The following is a 19,347-nucleotide window of genomic DNA, read 5'->3' as shown; positions in this document are numbered from 1 at the left end:
CATATATTTCTCCTGAACTACTTGCATGTTTTTATTAAATAGGCCTTGTATATTGGTTACATAATTCAATAACTGTGGACTAAATTAGCCAAGTCGTTATAAAAGATAATTGAAAAAACATTTTCGAGTTTGGTACCTGGAAACCATTGGCCACGGGTTGGGAAGTGCTGGTGAACATTAATGTTTTGGAATGCACAACACACAAAATGGAAATTACCTTTTCTCTAACTTCCGTGCACAAAGGTTTGTTGAACCTTAGCAAGTTCTCGGCGGGCCGTAATAAAATTCCACAAAAATTTTGTTATTAAAACGTGTGGTATTTAATTATACTGAGTGGGGGTCAGACCTAAATGTTTTATGCAATTGAATAGAAATATCTAATTTAAACTAAAAATTTAGCTCGCCAAGCGCGAAAAAAAATGCGTTTGTAAGGTTTACATTGCCTTTCGATTTGCAAGAAGACGTGGCGCATTTCGCACACACAAAATTAAAATTAGACACATTTTTGATACCCTTTGGTGCAATTTTTATCATAAAAGACGGAATTCATCAGAGAAAAGATTATAAAGGTTAAGTTGGAGAAACTTTGATTTTAGAGAGTTCCTTGCTACAATTAGTTTCCACTTAAATAGTTTTTATGCGCACGACCCTTTGAAAATTTTTTTTGCATTTTCCTATTGTTCAAAATGTTAAAAATATGATGCATGACCTTGGGTCTAGTTTGAAAAAGAGGTCGCGGGCCGGATGATTTTCACTGGAGGGCCGGATCTTGGCCGTAGGTTGCCGACCCCTGGCTTAAAGCGTTTAATTTCTAACACATGTTCTAACACAGACGCTTCAAAGCCCCGAATTATCCTAATACGAACGCTACAAGCGTTGAAACCAAATCGAACCGGGTGAATTTGTTTACTCTTGCGCTTTTTGATTTAAGTAAATGCATTTCAGCCAGGCAATTTTATGCTTCTCAAACACCTCCCTTGAATTGAGTTTTAGTTGCTGGTATAAATAAATTAAATCGGTGGTATTATTAGATTTAATATCTTAGTTTTACATTAGTTTTATGATATAGTCCCAACATATTTCGCAACTGTAGCTACAAAAATTAAGCATCTCCCTTGAATATACAGTAAAAAAATTTTTAGTTTTAAATTTTCGACCAAAAAGGCATTTTTTTTTTCGACGTTGATAAAAAATCAAACCGTAAACTTCGAAACCAGACAAAAGTTTAATTTTTATATTTTTTTTTGAACTAACTATACAAAAGTTTAATAAAAGCTCAAATTTTGCCGACAATATTAAAATATAAAACGGCAATTAAATCTACGGCATTTGTTTTGACACGTGACCAAAATCACACAGCGGAACGAACGCTTCCATGATAAATCGCGCGTGACGCAATCGAAATCCTGTAAATGCTCCTTAGTAAAAATACTGTAGACGCTCCGCCTACTTTTTCCATAAAAAATAGAAAAGCATTATAAAAAATGGCCGTAATTTACTGAGAAACGAAAATGTGGTAAAACTTAATTTTAGATTCAATATTAAAACTCGCGTTTTATATTATCCACTGTGTTACGCATGATTTATTGTGACAGCGCTCGTTCCGCTGTGTGATTTTGGTCACGTGTCAAAACAAATGCCGTAGATTTAATTGCAGTTTTATATTTTAATATTGTCGGCAAAATTTGAGCTTTTATTTTTTATTTAATTTTTGTATAGTTAAAAAAATATAAAAATTAAACTTTTGTCTAGTTTTGAAGTTTCCGATTTGATTTTTTATCATCGTCGGCAAAATTAAAACTTTTTTCGCTCCGTGATTTTGGTAAAAAAGTGTGAAAACACAATGACTGGACTTAAGTGTGCCTCACTTGCCAACTGTTTTTAAGTGACTTGTGTTCAAGTGTTTTCATTAAGCATTTATCACAAAGTCTGGTTATTTATCTTAATTGTTGCATATCAAGCAATTTATTGTTATATGTTGGGTGGGACTCCAATACCGAAATAAGAACAACATCAACGCCGGAATAATACACAGTTCGGAATAAGACCAAATAGAGCTAGCACCTAGTGGTCATACTAACGTCTAAGTAGGAATTAAAGACATAAATGGCCAGCCTTAAGTATAGCCTACAACATTTTACCTCACCCTAAACACAACTAGCATTGACTTGAATCCCATGTTATCCCACAAACCTAATTATCATTTACAAGTCACACTGCCAAAGGTTACGGCTCCATGTCATTTGACCTACGGACTGTCCTGTTGTGTTAGTACTAGGGCTGGCCGATAATATTGGATCGGAGCCGATAGCACAATATTGACGTTGCTTAGTACCGAATCGTGAAACTTTTAGTTCAAATTATTGTATATCGGAATAAAACGAAGTACCTAACATCCCTATTATACCAAAACCAGTTGGAAGTTGCTATTTGGCCGGATCGCTCTTATACGCTTGTACCAATACGTGAATATGTATTTGGGTTAAGGTTGGGGTATCTATGAATTATCGCGGCGATAATACAGAGTGGAATGGAAAAAAATACCTCGGCGTAGTCCAATAATAATGACTAACTAAGTGAGTTTATTTTAAAATGACTGATTTGTTGAAAAATTAGAAAGTAGGTGCATTTATTTAACTTTTCTCATCTTACATTTTGAGTTAAATGCTGTGGTATGTTGAAGGGTAGATTAAACTTCACGTTACGACCTCTAAATCCTAATTTACGACGCAAATAAAACCTGCAGGTGCAAAAAAGTGACCCACTAGTCCCACAGCTCCCCTACACAATGAGTCTATGACACTTAATTACATTTATTACATGTTTTTATTTTATGTTTGTGTTATTTTGCAGTAAATAATTTCAATTTTTCATGTGGGCCTATGTATTTTTACTACTTTTTGTAGCTTCGTTTGTAAAATTAGGCACTTCCCTGGTAAATAGCCTTAGGCCTACAGTACCCTTAATCCGGCCCTGGGTATAGTATGAGATTAATTTTTTTGAGATATGTGAAATTTTCATTCATTATTTCTAAATCGATTTAAATTACTTTGTTAGCCGGGTAAATAGCCTCAGGAGGCGCCATAGGCTATTTACCCGGATCGCTGTTTTAACTTCAAACTTCATCCATTATCTTCAGATTTATTCGAAACGTTCAAAATATGCTACCTACCTCTATTTATTTTATGTTTAAACTTGAAATTTGTTGTGTTTCTAAACTTTGTTAGGCTTGAAAGTATAAGAGGTTAAAAGTAAGAAAACGGTTTAATTATAGAAAAGGTGTAATAGAAGAAAAGTACGAGCATTTATAGGCGAGTAGTCGGGTAGTTTACATTGCTATACAAATAACGTACAACACAAAAAATAATTAGGAAACGTCTCGCAGCAGAACCGCGTATTCACTCCATCATCAAGTTTTTTAATACTTTAGTCCAAATCCCCAGCCATCAGCAATCAGCTACCAGCATTTACGGATTGTTCACCAATAGTGCTCCCAGACACGTTTGAATCTGTAACCGTGGTAACTGGAAAGAAAATAACATTATGTTGGTTTTAGTAAGATCAAGTTAGACGTGTAGTTAAAAGAAATCCAACACACAATTATTAGCGGGGTTTTAACAACGAAATCACTGATAGAAGTTATTTAACAACTAAAAAGCTTAAAAAACATAAAAACTGTTTTTGTTCGTATAAGTGTAAAAAGTTTAGAAAAGCACTTAGTTATTGACAACTTTATATTTGAATTACATTAGAACGCAAGCTAAATAAAATTTTATAAATGAACTATAAAGTAAGCTAAAAACGTATTGCAACTTCCGATTGTTTTTCAATGCGATAAAATATATTTCAGACAAAAAGTATCGCGATATGATTCGAAACCAATTATTACCAAACAAACAAAATGGTGAAAATTAAACGTTAAAAAGCCATTTTTCCCGGTTTTCATGCCCAAATTTGCTTTTTGTTAAGAAGTTGAGTTAACAGTTGCTGACCTGCTAGTTTTTGATAATTTTACCTTTAAAGGAAGAAATCACTGCGTTGGATCAAAAATAATGGCTCAATGTCATTTATTATTTGGTATCGTATCGGCACCAAAACGATATTATCGGACGAATACCGATACTACCACTTGGAATCTGGTATCGGCACAGATCCGATATTATCGGACAATTATCGATACTGCCATTTGGTATCGTGTATCGGCTCCGATCTGATACTATCGGACGAGTACCGATACTACCACTTGATATCGGGTATCGGCTCCGATCCAAAATTATCGGACGAATACCGATATTACCGCTTGGTATCGTGTATCGGCTCCGATATTATCGAACGAGTAACGATACTACCACTTGGCATTAGTATCGGCTCCGATCCGATATTATCGGACGAGTACCGATACTACCACTTGGTATCGTGTATCGGCTCCGATCCGATATTATCGGACGAGTACCGATACCACAACTTGGAATCGAGTATCGGCTCCGATCTGATATTATCGGACATACCTTATTGCAAAATATCACATGTTGACTTTATTGACTTACTTTGGGCGTTCGCAATGACTGGTGATGTTCCTGCATTAAAAACAAGTTGCTTTGAGCTGGTTTCACCGGTAACGTGAATAACGTTTACGCCATATTACTACATCACAGATACATCTACATTTGCTCTCAAAAACATTAAAACAGGTAAACTAAAAACAAAGTAGCAAAAAGAAACATTTCAAATGTTTTCTAGTTTCAACTTATTTTACTGTTTAGGTTTTTTAGCAAGGTAAAATTTCCAAAGTCATTTTTTAGAAAACCGTAAATATGAAACAATACCTTGACGTGAAGTATTTGCGATGACTGGTTGAAATATATTCTGTATTTTCTCCGCAGAATCTTTTGAATCTTTTTCTGTTCAATATTAAAATTTTAAAAGTCTGTCAAATTCCCTCTTTTATAATTAGCGATTAGTGGGCTGACACATGTAATGATTTACAATGAGTCGGCATAAAATCGAAATTATACCTCTGCGGTTAATACATTGCAAAAAACAAGTGGTATTATGTGGTAAAATTATGAAAGCCCATAAAGAAGTAGCAGGGGAGTAGCAAGAAATCCAAAAAGAAGGGTCCGATTTTTCAATTAGGTAAATCCCCTATTTTTTGTCTGACCCTGAATAATAAACTTCATACATAGTGACGAGTATGACGTCATAAAGTAGTGATTGATATGAGTAATAAATAGGAAAAACACTAAATCAGAAAGCCAATTAACGTCCAGCAAAATCGAACACGTGCGTCGTCCACACTCCTGCCAGGCGGCAACTGCGAAACCGCTTAATGTGCAATCGTTAACTTTAGGAGGAAAACAAAAACTAGACAGTGAAATATGTGTGATTTATTTTGGTAGATCCATGTACGGGACCACGCTACATTACAAGCACGTCTTTCGCCACCTGCAATACTAAACGAAGATATTTTTCCTTGGTGTTATTATGCCACGATTCGCGTAACATCTGCGCCGAGCAGTGTGACAAGTCAGCTAAAATACAAGCTGCGGTCAAGAGAATATAAGTTGTGTAAATTACACACTAAACACGTGGTCTTACAATATGCTAATAGAAAATGATTTTACGTTAACTATCATAACTTAAAAATGGCAACTTCGAAACGCGCACAAAAGTTATCATTTCACCCTTTGAGAAGCTTCTTCAGTTAAAAAATGCCGTTGTTACACCAAAATCGGATATTAGCGCAGACAGTAAATGCGGGGAATATCAACTGCGTCTAACTGGACGTTTTTTAGTGAGAAAAAAAGAAAGAAGGTTTGACTTAGCGTTGTCAATTGTCGAATACACTCTTGCCAATCAGCTAACCTGAACAAATACCGAAAGAGTCGAACCTTGTACAAACAAAAGACGAAACACGGCGTTCTGCGTTTGATTTTGTTTTCGCATTAACTCAAGACGCGTGACCCAATTACATTTAAAACATTGCCGCTTCGGAAGGTGAGTAAAACCATGATAAAAATGAACGAAAAACGATAATATCAGTTACAAAAAAAGGTGGGGGTCCTAACCCCCGTGGACCAATCCCCTTACCCTTGAGCATTAGAAATGGGCGAAAATAACTGCTATAATGCATTTAATGTCTTTGGAAGTTAAGTCAAGTTGCTTCGTAAATTGACTGAAGTCAAGTTAAGTCATTTGAAAACAGTAACTTGAGTGCATGTAGGTCGAATACCTGACTTAAGTCGATACAACACTGTTGCCAGAATATACCTGATTGCAACAAACACTTAGATGTTAAACCCAGATTGCAATCCTACCTATGTTAATTGAAACATATCCTTTCCGCGGTTTTTTAAGTTTGGAGACAGAATACTTTATTATAGTGTTGAAATATGGAGGAATTTCTAGATCGCAGATTTTCCTGATATCAAATAAATTTTCCACTATTCGTGTGTCGTATGCATCTTCGATCTCAAAGGATTTCGGTGTAGCTGTGTAGTGCGGATCCGTTTGTCCGTCTATTTTAGAGGTTTCGATTCCGATTTCTAATTCGACATTTGAACTTCTGTGAGAAAATAGAATGTTTTGTATGATTTTCGTAACAAAGCATGAAATAAAAAAGAAACGTGGAGATGTAAAATAAGGTTAAAGTTACACAGCACGGATAAGTTACATTACCAAGAGCACAAATATTTCATTGAGTTTTAATGTTGTTGCATTCCGTGATGAAGGCATCCTGGCCCTTAGAGTTGCAATATATAGCGATACACGTTCGGTAAGTGGAAATTTTACATAATTATAGAGTAAGATTACTAAAGTCGCGTATACCACCACTAACAAACTAATCTGTAAATTTACTGATTATGCCAAATATTTCCACACTGTTTTGAAACATTGGCAAACTGGTATATATATCTCTAGTTATAATTACTTTAGGGGAAATTTAAAAGGGATTCCAACGCGATCAGGGTAAGCCACTTTTTGTTCCACTTCATTGCAGTCGCCCAAGATGCAAGAGTAGCGCGCAATTTTACCAACTTCTACAACATGCAGCTTTTTGAAGACGATTGACTTCATTTTTTTCCAACGAAGAAAAGACGACGCTATGGCTTCATGGCTACAAAAAAATGTAATTTTATTTAAAAATTAAAAAAAATTAAAAAGTATCATAATTCAGGCAAATACTTCACGTGTCCGAAAAGAAATTTAAATTTTGTCAAAAATTTATTTTTATTCTTGAAAAAAAGTTATAGTTCAGACAAAACATCAGGTGTTTCACAAAAATAAAAATAAAAAATAAAATTATAACACGTTGTATGAAAAAAAACAATAATTCAAACAAAAAACAGCATGTGTCCCAAAAAAAAATTGTAATTTTATTTCTTTATTTTTTTTTGCTACATACATAATTAAAAAAAAATAACAGTAAAACTTGCAGTGAAAAGTGTCTTGTTGTAAATTCGATTTGCAAGTCGTTATTGTAAATGACAGACATAACTTCTCTCCAGGCATTTCCATCTTCACTTGTTCTAACCTAAATTTTTATTACATATTACAAATTGGCGTTGCGCCAAATATTTTAATTAGATTTTTTTTCGTTTTACATTGTTGTTTTATAATTCTATTTGAATAAGTTGCACATGTTACTGTGGTATATACGTTAAAGTTATTAGAACAGATAATGACTTCTGTTTGTTTACGATTACTGATTAAAATCAATAAAATATAAATTACAAATAACATCTCAGTTTATATTTGTTTATTGCATATTAACTTTACATGTGGCTGAACGAATTATTTTGCCAAAAAAATTAAAAATTTGTTTGTTTTTTAGGAAAGCCATATCATCTTTTATAACAAAATATTGTCAAAACAAATTTAACGATACCGATATTTGGCATTAGCGGGATATCGGCTGATATTTGCGATAAACTGGTATATCAGTCTATGTCTATTTTTATTTATATATATACTTGGCAAAGTATTTCGATATTTAAGTAATAAGTAAAAGTTTAAATTGGTGTAAGTACACTTTAATTTGGAAAAAAAAAGTCATCAAAGAATGAAATAAAAATTTAGAGTGAAAATCAAAAAAAAAAAAATTTTTAAAAATTTAAAGGAACATCCTGAAAAAAAAAAATTTAATAATTTGATTACTTTTTTGTAATCAATCAATTTAATAATTGATTACTTTTTGTATAAGCTAACCAAAATTTTTGTCTTATTTTGATGTTATCCGGGTATCATTGATTTTTTAATGATGACAAAATATTACGTGATAACGAATGGCAAAGTCAAAAAAGTTTCAGTAGATCGACATCATCTTGATTAAGACGTTTCGATACGAGCTTGAATCATCATCAGTTAAATGTGGCTGAAATCTATCCGAACCTCACTTATAAAAGGTGGAAGGCAATTTTAATAATATATTGTAGATCACAACTGATGATGAAGTTTGTATTATGATCATATCGATTTACTCGACCTTTTTGGTTTTGACATTCATTATGAAGCTGTATTACAGATCGTAGTGAACCTAACAATATAGAAAAGGTTCCCAAGTATTATCAACGGTTTTATTTGACTTTTGGGGGTATTAAAACAAATCAGCTAGATATGTTAAAAGAAAAGATAATTTTTTATCATACCACAATTAGGGCAGGACTTTTATCCTCTGTGATGTAACAGGTAGGAAGTGACATGCGAACAGGTTCGAAGAATTGCAATCCAGATGGCTGGCATTCCAATGTAGGTGTAAGAGACATCTAAACAAAAAGAAAGCAGATCGATTGTTGAAAGACAGTGTTTCTGGGTCGCAAGCCAAAATTGTGTTCGATTGGTTGAGTCACCGACTGTAGTAGCTTCACTGTTTGGATTTATTGGGGAATTGGTTCTGAGCAAGATTTGTAAAACATTTGTAAAACTTGTGGAAGAAAAAACAAGGCGTAGCAGATTTTATTAAAACACACATTTATTTATGCTATTTGTTTTTAAAAAGTATGCCAAAAGCTTTGCTGGTATATTTACACTTAGTATTCCGGTCGCCAAAAAGTTTATTTTGACATCAATTAACCGTCGCTCAAGTAATTACTTTGAGGAGCTCGTCAAAAAAATCTCGCCGGGTTTTGATTGGGTCACGTGACCGCTTTACTACCCGGTAAAATTTCGTATTCGAGATGGCATCGTTGGGACGTTTTGTTTTTATCCAAAGAGATTGTCAAAAAAAAGGTTATAGCAAGACGCCTATACAGAAGTAGGTAGCATTTTGAATAAATCTATCCTGTTGAAAATAATTAAAGAATTGTTTGAAATTGATACTAAATACTTCTGTATACGTCAAACATTCAACAATTGTAGCAAATTGTACAACAAATTTTTATGCTAAATAAAAGAAGTAATATATTAACTAAATTAATATAGATTGGTTATGAATAGCTATGATTTATATTAAAGGCCAGTTTTTACACATTAATCAATTTACTTACCATGTCTCCTCCTTCATTCTTTCCATAGTAGGAAGTAAGTTTGATGTGAACTTGACGATCCAAAGTACCTGGTGGGATTTCCACCACGCATCCTCCAACCTCCAATCTTGCTCCTCCACTTCCAACTGATGAAGAGGTTCGACGGACAAGACGATACTGGATTTAAAGGAACATCCTGAAAATTTTCTGAGCCAAAAAATTAGGAAACTTGTATTTAGGAAACAACATAAAAATTTCATATTAAAATATTGTTGATAATAAATCAGGTTATAAAAAAGGGTAAAATTAATTTGATTAAGTTTAATGGTAAAAAAAGTTTTTCTTGTACTAATTTAATATCCTTCTTTGCCTAATATCCTCCTTTTAAGCGGATATATGCAGCTTATGGTGATGGGAGATATATCCACATTACACTTTGCGCAAAACGGCGATGGACTCTAGAACTATGACATCACTAAAATTTATTTATCCGACGTTTGCCGAAATTAACAATTCTACTTCAATATGATAAATACAATGATATGTAAGCCGTAATCGTTGGTCAAAAAGCATATGGGCTAGATTTCAGTTGTTAACACACATATGTGTGTACATATGTTTCATTGAATAAATGATATGGTACTGTGGATCCCCTTCAATATGAAGTTACTGGTATTAACATATTGAGAAGCATTGGCGTATGGTTGTTTCTCGACTCGCTCCTCTCTGTGCCTGCATAGCTTAGTTCAAGGGTCTCAAACACGCGGCCCGCGGGCCGCATGCGGCCCGCGAGAACATTTTGTGCGGCCCGTGTAGAAATTTTGGATTTCCAAGTATTTAACCATATTTAAGAGCCACATATCTTTTTTAGTCAGATTTGAAAGTTAAAATTCACTCTAAAATTGCTTCAAAAAACTGAAACTATACTCACCAAACTTCACTGTCATATCACTTTCAAACGCTATCATTTATGCGGTAAAAGATCTACTATTACGTCACATTGCCTAATCAACTCTGTACAGTTGTCACAATAACGCTGGAAAGTGCGTCAGTCAGGTGTTAGTGTAATTGGTCATCTCATAATGTATAAATTGATTGTCGAGTTGTAGGCTTTGATTGTTCTAGCCTAGTATTGAAATAAATTTCTATAGCTTAAAAAGCTAAATTACACTTGTCTTTTGCTTCAAAAATGAGAAAAATCACAGACGAAAGAAAAGTTTTTCAAGATAAGGGGGAGGAGTTATATTTTGTCACCGCGGTCAGAGGTACTAGTTATTGCCTTATTTGCCGGCAGAAGATTGCTGTTATGAAGAAGTATAACAAGGGTTTGCACTTCGAAACAATGCACCGCGATAAATAATATGCTTACCAGGGCAAAGTAAAAAAATAAAAAGTTAAACCAGCATTTTGCAAACAAAGAATTTTCTTTGCCAATATTAGGCAGTCCACATCTGCAAGCAACTCTAAGATTTGTTTCTGCTGACAATTTGAAGCCCAATATCGAGATTCTTGTCCTTGAAAAACGCTGCCAGTAAAGTAGCCAGAACAAATAACTGTAGCCTAAAATCAGCCTACATGTGTTTATATTATATTGTGTTCTTATTTATTGTGAATTGCGGCCCTTGGGCATTTTACACGTCCTCATTTGGCCCTCAGAGCAATTTGAGTTTAGCAAGCATTGGCGTATGGTTGTTTCTCGACTCGCTCCTCTCTGTGCCTGCATAGCTTAGTTGGTAGAGCGACGGTCCCGGCTTGACCGGAGGTCGTGAGTTCGAACCTCACTGCAGGCCAGTTGCTTTTCTGGCTTGCTCTGCTTGCATCATTGATCGACAGGTTCGGTGAGTCTGCGATTGCTTTTGGTGTACTAATGATATGTAAGCCTGAATCGTTGGTCAAAAAACAGTTTCAGAAGGGCTAGATGTCAGTTGTTTGTTAGATGTTAGTTGTTTGTGTGTGTACATATGTTTCAATATGATAAAATAAGTTTCTGTGTTTAAACCTCTTAGTGAATTGCTTAAATCCATGACCTCGATTGTAATGGATGACAATTTTCAAACAATTCTTTATATCAAGCGTTTACATAGTAACGTTGCCCCGGCAACAAATTTCCAAGTTCTGAGTCCTACCTCGCGCAGAGAATCCACACCAGCTTCATGTATGCCGCATTCATACAACTCCAGCTCTTGTACATTGTGGGCACAAGTTCGGAGGAAAGCGAGTCCTTGCGATCCCAACTTGTTGTGGCTCAGGTCCAACTTCCTCATCTACATAAACACAACATAATGTAAGATACAAGCAAGTGTCTGGCTGCATGCAGGATAACAGGTTGTAGCGAGCTGAACAATACATATTCGCAACTTACATCAAGCAAAAGATCGCTATTCGTAATAGGTCAGTTAACATCCCTAGGATGTATAATAACTATTGGGGCAATGGTGGACCAAATAATTTATGGAACGTTTTGGTGAACTAAAGCAGCTGAAAAATGATTAAAATACCTTGTGATTGAACATTTTGTTATTTTTATTAAATTCACAATTTGCGTAAAGTTTACCTGCGTCTAAAACAAATCAGGCCCTTAGGTTATAACTTCCAGCTACGCGTTTTTTACACTCGCTTAATTAATTCTACATAATTTTTGCAAAATTTCACTAATAACATGCAGAAAGAACCCGGCATTTGTATTTTGACGTAAACCCTCTCGGTTAACAAGTATTTTTTATTTACTTGGCGACAGACGAAAGCTCTAAAAACTGAGCTGGCATTAAAATAAAATTTGCAAATCTAACAATGCTAATATTGTGGTGTTATTTTAAATCGTTATTGCATCAATTTTGGGCAAATAAATTGAATTGCGGACTAACTACGATGAACTGAATGCACGAAAATTCAAGTGTTGTTTGGTAAAACACAAACAAAAAGGATGTCCAGTTAATAATGGTCCATTGAGAAGAGGTGCTATCAGAATAAATATACCCAGGCCAGGGCCATTTTAGAGTCCAATAATCAGGGGTGGATCCATGGGAGAAGGCACGTGGCCATGGCTCCCCTCAAACTGTATTTTTGTTTGGGCAACTACACAAAGGCATTTTTTCATGGTATTGCTTTTCCATTTTAAAAAATAGTCACGTTTTGACGTTACGCTATATATCCATTACTTGTGACGTCATGATTTGACGTAACATTGTGACATTATATCTGCAATTTTTTTTTTGCCCCACTTAAATAAAAATCTCGCATTCGCCCCTGCCAGTAATTACTTAGTCATGGTGGCATAAAATATCGGTTTACGGAAAAATCTTTTGTATACCAGACAGTGGTTCAGGTACTAAATCTAACAAGCAATGCTCTTGCCTGGTTTATCCACCTCAATGTTATTTCATTATTTAACACACTTACAGGACGATCCAATCGTAATATGGCGTTGGTTAGAGGGTGCAGATCGGAACCAGCGATTTCACAATCATCCAATTCCAGCTGGTTGATGTTGTGTACACTTGTTGCCAGGCAACTCAAACCAGGTGAATCCAGCTTGCTGTAATATAGTCCCAACAATTCCATCTACAATCACAATAAGTTCCAATTGTTACTTATCTTCCCGCTATGAGCTTCGATAACATCTAGGGTGCTGTTTGCTAATCATTGTGGAATAAACAAGAAACTGTTGTGTCTTAGACGCAAAATATATTTTCCCGGGTGAAAACGTGACCATGTCCGCCCTACAAAATAATAATAATATTTAAAAATGCCTATTTACGCAAAAAATTTTGCACTCCGCGAGAATCTAATTTAAAAAAAATATTTTTAATAATAAATGCGTCAATCGTGTACGATCTTTGTGGAAGTAAAAGCCGTTGTCGAAATTGAATGCATTCGTAATTTTATACTTTGGCAGACCAACAACAAGCGCCAACTTAATGTGCGGCTTATGCTAAACGTATTTACTCAAACCGCTAATGGCAACATACGGGATGATTTCTGCGTGTGATGGCGTCAGTTAGAGGTTGCAGATTTGACTCAGCAGTGTCGCAGTAAAACAACTTCAACTTGTTGATGTTGGTTGCACTTGTTGCCAGGCAACTCAACTCACGTGACCCTAACTTGTTCACATAGAATTCTTCCATCTACACAAAATATTGTTAGGTTTGTTAACGGAAATTTTAAACCTGACAAAACCTACAGACAGAGGTAAAATTAATTGTAAACCGGAAAAGTGGTAAAAGTTAAATTAAGATTCTCACTGTCAGAACGGTGTTTAAATTTGAATACCAAAACGGTCTAAGCACGTTTAAAATCTAAACACTTAAACACCTAATTTAAACACCTTTGTGTTTAATTTGAATTTTGATGTTTATATTATAAACACCTGAACGATTTTATGCTAAACACCTGATATTTTGACGTGTTTAGCAACGAATATTGGGAGATTTTAAGCACAATTAACGATTTTAAACATGTTGACGATTAAACACTTGATATTTTAACATGTTGATTGTTAGACATGTTTAGTTCGATACATTCTTGCAAAGTTATAGCTTAAGCCATTTATGTTGATGTTATGAGACGCTGTTGAGAGAGGTATTGTTATTTTAAAGCACTGAGCGGTTGTTTTATGTACGATTGCGTCTATCGATTTCGTCAAATATTTAACAAGTTAGCATATATGGTCGTAACAGATAACAATAAACAAAATTACTTAAATCATGGTTTCCTAACTTAACATCTGTTCGGCCTATTTGGCATTATGTTAAAATTATAAATATACGGGTTAGTGTGCTTAACGCGCCATTAAATCCAATATATGATTTCATTAATGTAGCTTGCCTATAGCTTTGTACCAAAGTACAAACTCGAGGCTGTGCTGTCTTGTGCCGCCATGACCTACTTAAATTGTGCCAGCAATAAAAATACGCGCGATGAAAACAATCTACGGCACGGATTTTTTCTAGAGAAAAGCTGTATCGCCATGAAGCTTGTATATTTTTCAAGAATAAATTGTTTGACATATGACGACCAGTAAGTATTCTTTATAAAGTGTTCGATTTACGATATATTTTAACTAATTATAGTAATTATTTTTTGTTTCAAAACAATTTTCTGTGTACATATAAAGTTCATTCAATAAATAAAGTTATAAGGTATTTGAAATTGATTCGGTCCGCTGAACAACGCACTGGCCTGTGACGAACGCGGGATATTGAAACCTCAAACAAAACAAAAAAGCTTAGAACTTTTACAAGTTATACATTACAGTTAAAGTCGGTTTTGCGTATATTTGGCTTTCGAGTTACTAACATTTATGTTAAACAAATAATATAAAGTGTATAGTGGTGACATATATACTTTAATTTGCTTTTTGATAAATGTGTAGTAATAATGTTTTATTAGCTGTGCAAGACTGTCAGGTTTAGAATCTAAAATGTATGTTACAAAAGCCTTGTCTTGGAAAACGAAGTGACTGAATTTGGATTTTTGTTTCAGAATTTAGGTATTTCATTCATAAATCCAAAAGCAATGAAAGTTGTAAAAGACTATTTCATGATGATTTGTTACTTTACACTTTATGAAAGGATTAAATTAAATGAATCATTTAAGGTTTGTATGTTTTTTTTTATCCTAAATAGAAATTTAATTTTTCTGTTAAACAATCAAGTATGCTTTTAACAATTTAATAATATTAAAGATACTAAGATTACACTGCTTTGTTTCAGGGCAATCAATGACAGCCAACCGATTGCTCTGTACGACTTCCAAAATTACTTGCTTCATGGACGATTAAGGTTAAAAATGTAAGTAAATTTTACTTACTTATATATTTTACATTAATATAGTTTATTCACATTTGGCTTTTATTTTGTATGTAGCGGCCAGCGAGGAGAACTATTGCTTTTCAAAATTGACTAATATATAAGTTTTTGCTTAGAACCTTTCATCGTAGAATATGTAAAAAATATGGTAAATATTATTCCAACATTTTCACCCATTTTGATGTTTTTTCAATCTCTATAAAATTTCTGAGGTACTTGAATATGTGTTACGCCTAAAAAAATCTTTCAACTTTGATATTTCATTAGCGTACTTCTTGACTTATGTTGTGTTATGTTTTCAGATACTGACGATGATTTTAATAGCGAAATATATTTATCAATTTATAACATCCAAACAAACTGATTCTCGGTTTACATTTCCATTGTTTAAATCTTACTTTGAAGCTTTAAATGTAAAATTTAATCTGTAGTACTTTGGAATGCTACTGGACCTTTAATAAATTATATAGTTTACATAACTTTTTTATTTATTTACAGGAATTTAAACTGCAAAGTGTAAGATGGGAAAATAAAAGTCTGTGACAAAGTTCAAGTGGAAATCAACAAAAAAGTATAGATCACAAGGTAAAAAAACTCAAATTTTCTTTTTCTTAATCTTAAGTTCATTTATCCAATTTTTAAATTTGTGGTAAATACATTTAATTTAATTTATATGTGTTGTGTCTAATGTTTGGTCTGCATATCCCAGTAATGGGCAACTTTTTTGGGTTAGATTGTGTATCACTAGTTTAAGCACAAATTTCAATAGCACATAATGTCCAAACAATAATCTGGAACACATATTACCTTTTTGTATGAAATTATTTAATGATTTAATTTGTTTTCAAAGTAGGGTGAACCTTTTTTTTAATTTTAGTGGGTTATGAAGATATCAATTACAATAAAAATAACCTTGTTTCGCAATCATTGCACTGTCATTCAGTTAAAGTGTAACATAAATAATACATTTCTCAATGCTATGCTTAAAGAATGCATTGCCACAAACTTAGTACATGTCATAATAATATGTTTTTGTGGTGGTTAATGACAGACTAAAACATATTTTTATGACATGATGACTTGTAGTGGTTCTAGTTGGTAACTTGAAAATTTTACTATGTTTAGCAAGTAAAAAAAAAGTTGTTCAGTGACAGTGTATAATTTAATTATTGCAGTATATTATATTGATCTAAATGTTATTTTTTAGGCAGCCATGCTCAACTCGTCTTATAGAAAAGCTCTTCAAGGCCTTTATTGGGCAAACCTTTGTAGGGCACAGCAGCATTTCTGCATTTGTATATTAGTGGATGGAATGGACATTAAATTTGTGGAAGAACAACACTTGTTGAACAAATTTTTTAGTTATATTTTCATTGATATTCAAGCCTGTTAATATACACAGGATTTTAGTTATCCACCCTGTTGCTCTGTGTTTATATGTTTTTAAACCACCTACTTAAGGCCCCACCTTGAAAATTTGCCAAGCATAGCAATTATAAATATTATAAAAAGGGTTTCAACTTGTAAAATATCTCCTTTTCTGTGTTTTTTTAACTTTTTCTGTTTTTTTTACTGTTTATCATATACACAGTTTTGTTTGCATTAACGCCTTCATTGTATTTAATATGCGATATTTATACTATTACTAAATATGGTTTTAAACAACCCACTAAAGACCCCACCTTGAAAAATTTGAAATTATAAATATTAAAACATATATCTTTTTTTATTGTTTTTATTTACTTTTTCTCTTTTTTAATTTTTGTTGCAGATATATTTTTGTTTGCATAAACACTTTCATTGTATCCAATTCCAACATGTTATTTTGTGTATTATATATGTTTTCCGTTTTCCTACTTCTTTTCATTTCTAATATAAGCTCTTCAATTTTTAATGTATAGTTTTCTTTTCCAAGTTTTGCATTTTTCGAAACTTTCACTGTGTTAAACTTTTTGTGTTGTTTTTCACCTTTTTCGCGCAATAAAATGGTTTACCCAATGAAATTTTGTGGAATTGATTTGGAAACACGGCAAAACGTCTAAACACCTGAAATTTAAACACGTTTATTTTTAAACATGTTACATTTTCGCCCATTTCAGGTGTAATTATTAAATCAACACACATTTTTTGGGTTAGGGTGCATTTGGGTTCGGGTGGGTCTTAAGCAGATTTGTTAAGTCAAATTAGTGCATTGTCCAAGACTTTTCTAGCTCTAATTGTCCTAGACCTTTTTGCTTAGAACTGCACTAATTCTCTGACTGCGAAATGTGGTCATGATTTTGTGATTGTCAAGTTTTTGAACTACTAATCTTGATTGGTTCTCGGTGTCTATGGGCTCATTTAACTCATATTTGAATCTTATACGACGGATTTGGGCATAGTTTGTCTGAACAAGGCAGTGCAGATGACAGGGATCTGTTTTGCACAGAGGTTAGACACCAGGTTATGCTTCTCTCACTGGAAGTTTTTGCGATACGTGCAAATCATTTGTTTTGCAACTTTATTTTGTCCTAATTTGGAGATATATTTAATCTGAAGGTATTTGTGTTTAGCATTGTATGTTTTGTGTTAAGTACTTTCTTTATATGAAAAACCTCGCGTCGTAATATCTTTAAACTTTTTTAAACAAAATTATTACAATTATCTGCGATATGCTTTTATTTGCAAAAAAACTGCTTTTTAACGCTTAAAACCGGTGTCGGCAAAATAATTTATCCGGCCCGCCGCCTCTTTGACAAACTAGATACGAGTCCATTTAAAATACTTTTTTACTATTTTAACTACGTGAAAGCAAAAAAAAAATTTTCGCCCTTTGTGCGAATGATTTTTTTTATCCCCGATTTGTTACGTTTTGGTGCTGTCTTTTCAACTAGATCAGCGCCTCGTTAACGATGCGCTGTGGAAAAAGGCTGCCAACTTAAAATGCTTACTGACAAAACCGCTGCACTATGCGGGATAATTACTTTGGCCGTTAGGCGGTTAAACCGCGCTACGCTAAACTAAGTCCAAGCGAAATCACGTCTCAAGCGAATTCTCCAAATAAAGAGACTCATTTTTATATCCGGGAGAAATTAATTAAGATATTGCGCGCCTCTCGTGCTCTCCCGTGCATATTGCTACTCTCCATTTCAACAAAAACATCCGTCCGATGGACAAAGTAAGCTATAAATAATTAAGTTAAGAGCTAATAAATAAAAAATTCGCAGAATAAAAATAGTCCGCATATCCAATTTGGGCACTTTTTGTCGTAAATTTTGGGCACTTTGCGCACTTATTTTCGGCTTTTGCGCACAATTTTGGGCACCTGCGCACATGGTAAACAATTAGAGGGAACACTGATCACAATGCTAAATTATGTTGGTTTATTGTGTAAGTTGTGGCAAAATTATCTTTATTTTGACTAGTTTGAAACACTTTTCTTTCTAAAGTTGTCAAAGCTCTGCTCAAGTAAAAAGCCGATGCGAACAATACTCAAGAATAATTTTAGTTCGGGCATAATCTTTTGTTTTATTCTGACACTAATGTTACTTGAACAGTGGACAAATATACATTTTTAGTTTGGGCGTTTTAGTCTGGATTTCACCCATAACTCGTGAAACCTAAATACAAAAAATTAAACAAACTTTAGCAATATTAACCTTATCACCTACATGTGATTAAATATTTTAAATTTAACCTTTTTTTCAGTTATTAAAGTAAGAGTGTAGAATAAACAATTGTGTTTCCGCGGCAGTTACACAACACCCTTGTAAAATATAAATCTTTTATTTAGTTGAGTACATTAAAAATGATTTTAAGCTGTTATTTCCTTGTAATTTTTTTTTTACAATTTTGACTAAAAGATTAGACCTGCCAATAAATTATAGTAACACTATTGACTCACTGGTTTATGAAGTAGAGCAATGGCGTAAGCAAGTTCTTGTAAATCTTCCCTGGCTATTTTTGATAAACTCAGATCCACTTTATCAAAATGTTGCAAGCAAAGAGACAGGATTGCCACAACATCAGATCTTGGTAGATTTCGTTCCAACACAACAAATTTATTAATGTTGAAAGTTCTTGACTAAGGGAAATAG

General features: G+C 33.7%; 1 protein-coding gene across 1 annotated transcript in view; it reads right to left on the bottom strand.

The window, feature by feature from the left end:
• LOC146141448 (uncharacterized) overlaps positions 1 to 19,327 on the bottom strand; it is a 190,140-nt gene extending 170,813 nt beyond the window's left edge. The window contains exons 1-9 of the mRNA XM_083390113.1: positions 19,155 to 19,327; positions 13,433 to 13,588; positions 12,864 to 13,025; positions 11,591 to 11,728; positions 9,486 to 9,641; positions 8,649 to 8,765; positions 7,437 to 7,534; positions 6,932 to 7,117; positions 6,318 to 6,565 (exon numbers count right to left, since the gene is read on the bottom strand). Of these exons, the coding sequence (XP_083246239.1) occupies positions 6,318 to 6,565; positions 6,932 to 7,117; positions 7,437 to 7,534; positions 8,649 to 8,765; positions 9,486 to 9,641; positions 11,591 to 11,728; positions 12,864 to 13,025; positions 13,433 to 13,588 (1,261 nt within the window). The 5' untranslated portion in view covers positions 19,155 to 19,327. The remainder of the gene's footprint in view (positions 1 to 6,317; positions 6,566 to 6,931; positions 7,118 to 7,436; positions 7,535 to 8,648; positions 8,766 to 9,485; positions 9,642 to 11,590; positions 11,729 to 12,863; positions 13,026 to 13,432; positions 13,589 to 19,154) is intronic.
• Between the last annotated feature and the right edge of the window lie 20 nt (positions 19,328 to 19,347).

This window comes from Ascidiella aspersa, chromosome 5, assembly GCF_963924565.1.
Source record: "Ascidiella aspersa chromosome 5, kaAscAspe10.2, whole genome shotgun sequence".
Classification (NCBI taxonomy): Eukaryota; Metazoa; Chordata; class Ascidiacea; order Phlebobranchia; family Ascidiidae; genus Ascidiella; species Ascidiella aspersa.
The sequence above is the reverse complement of the archived record's forward strand: the minus strand, read 5'-3'. Positions and strand labels throughout refer to the sequence as shown.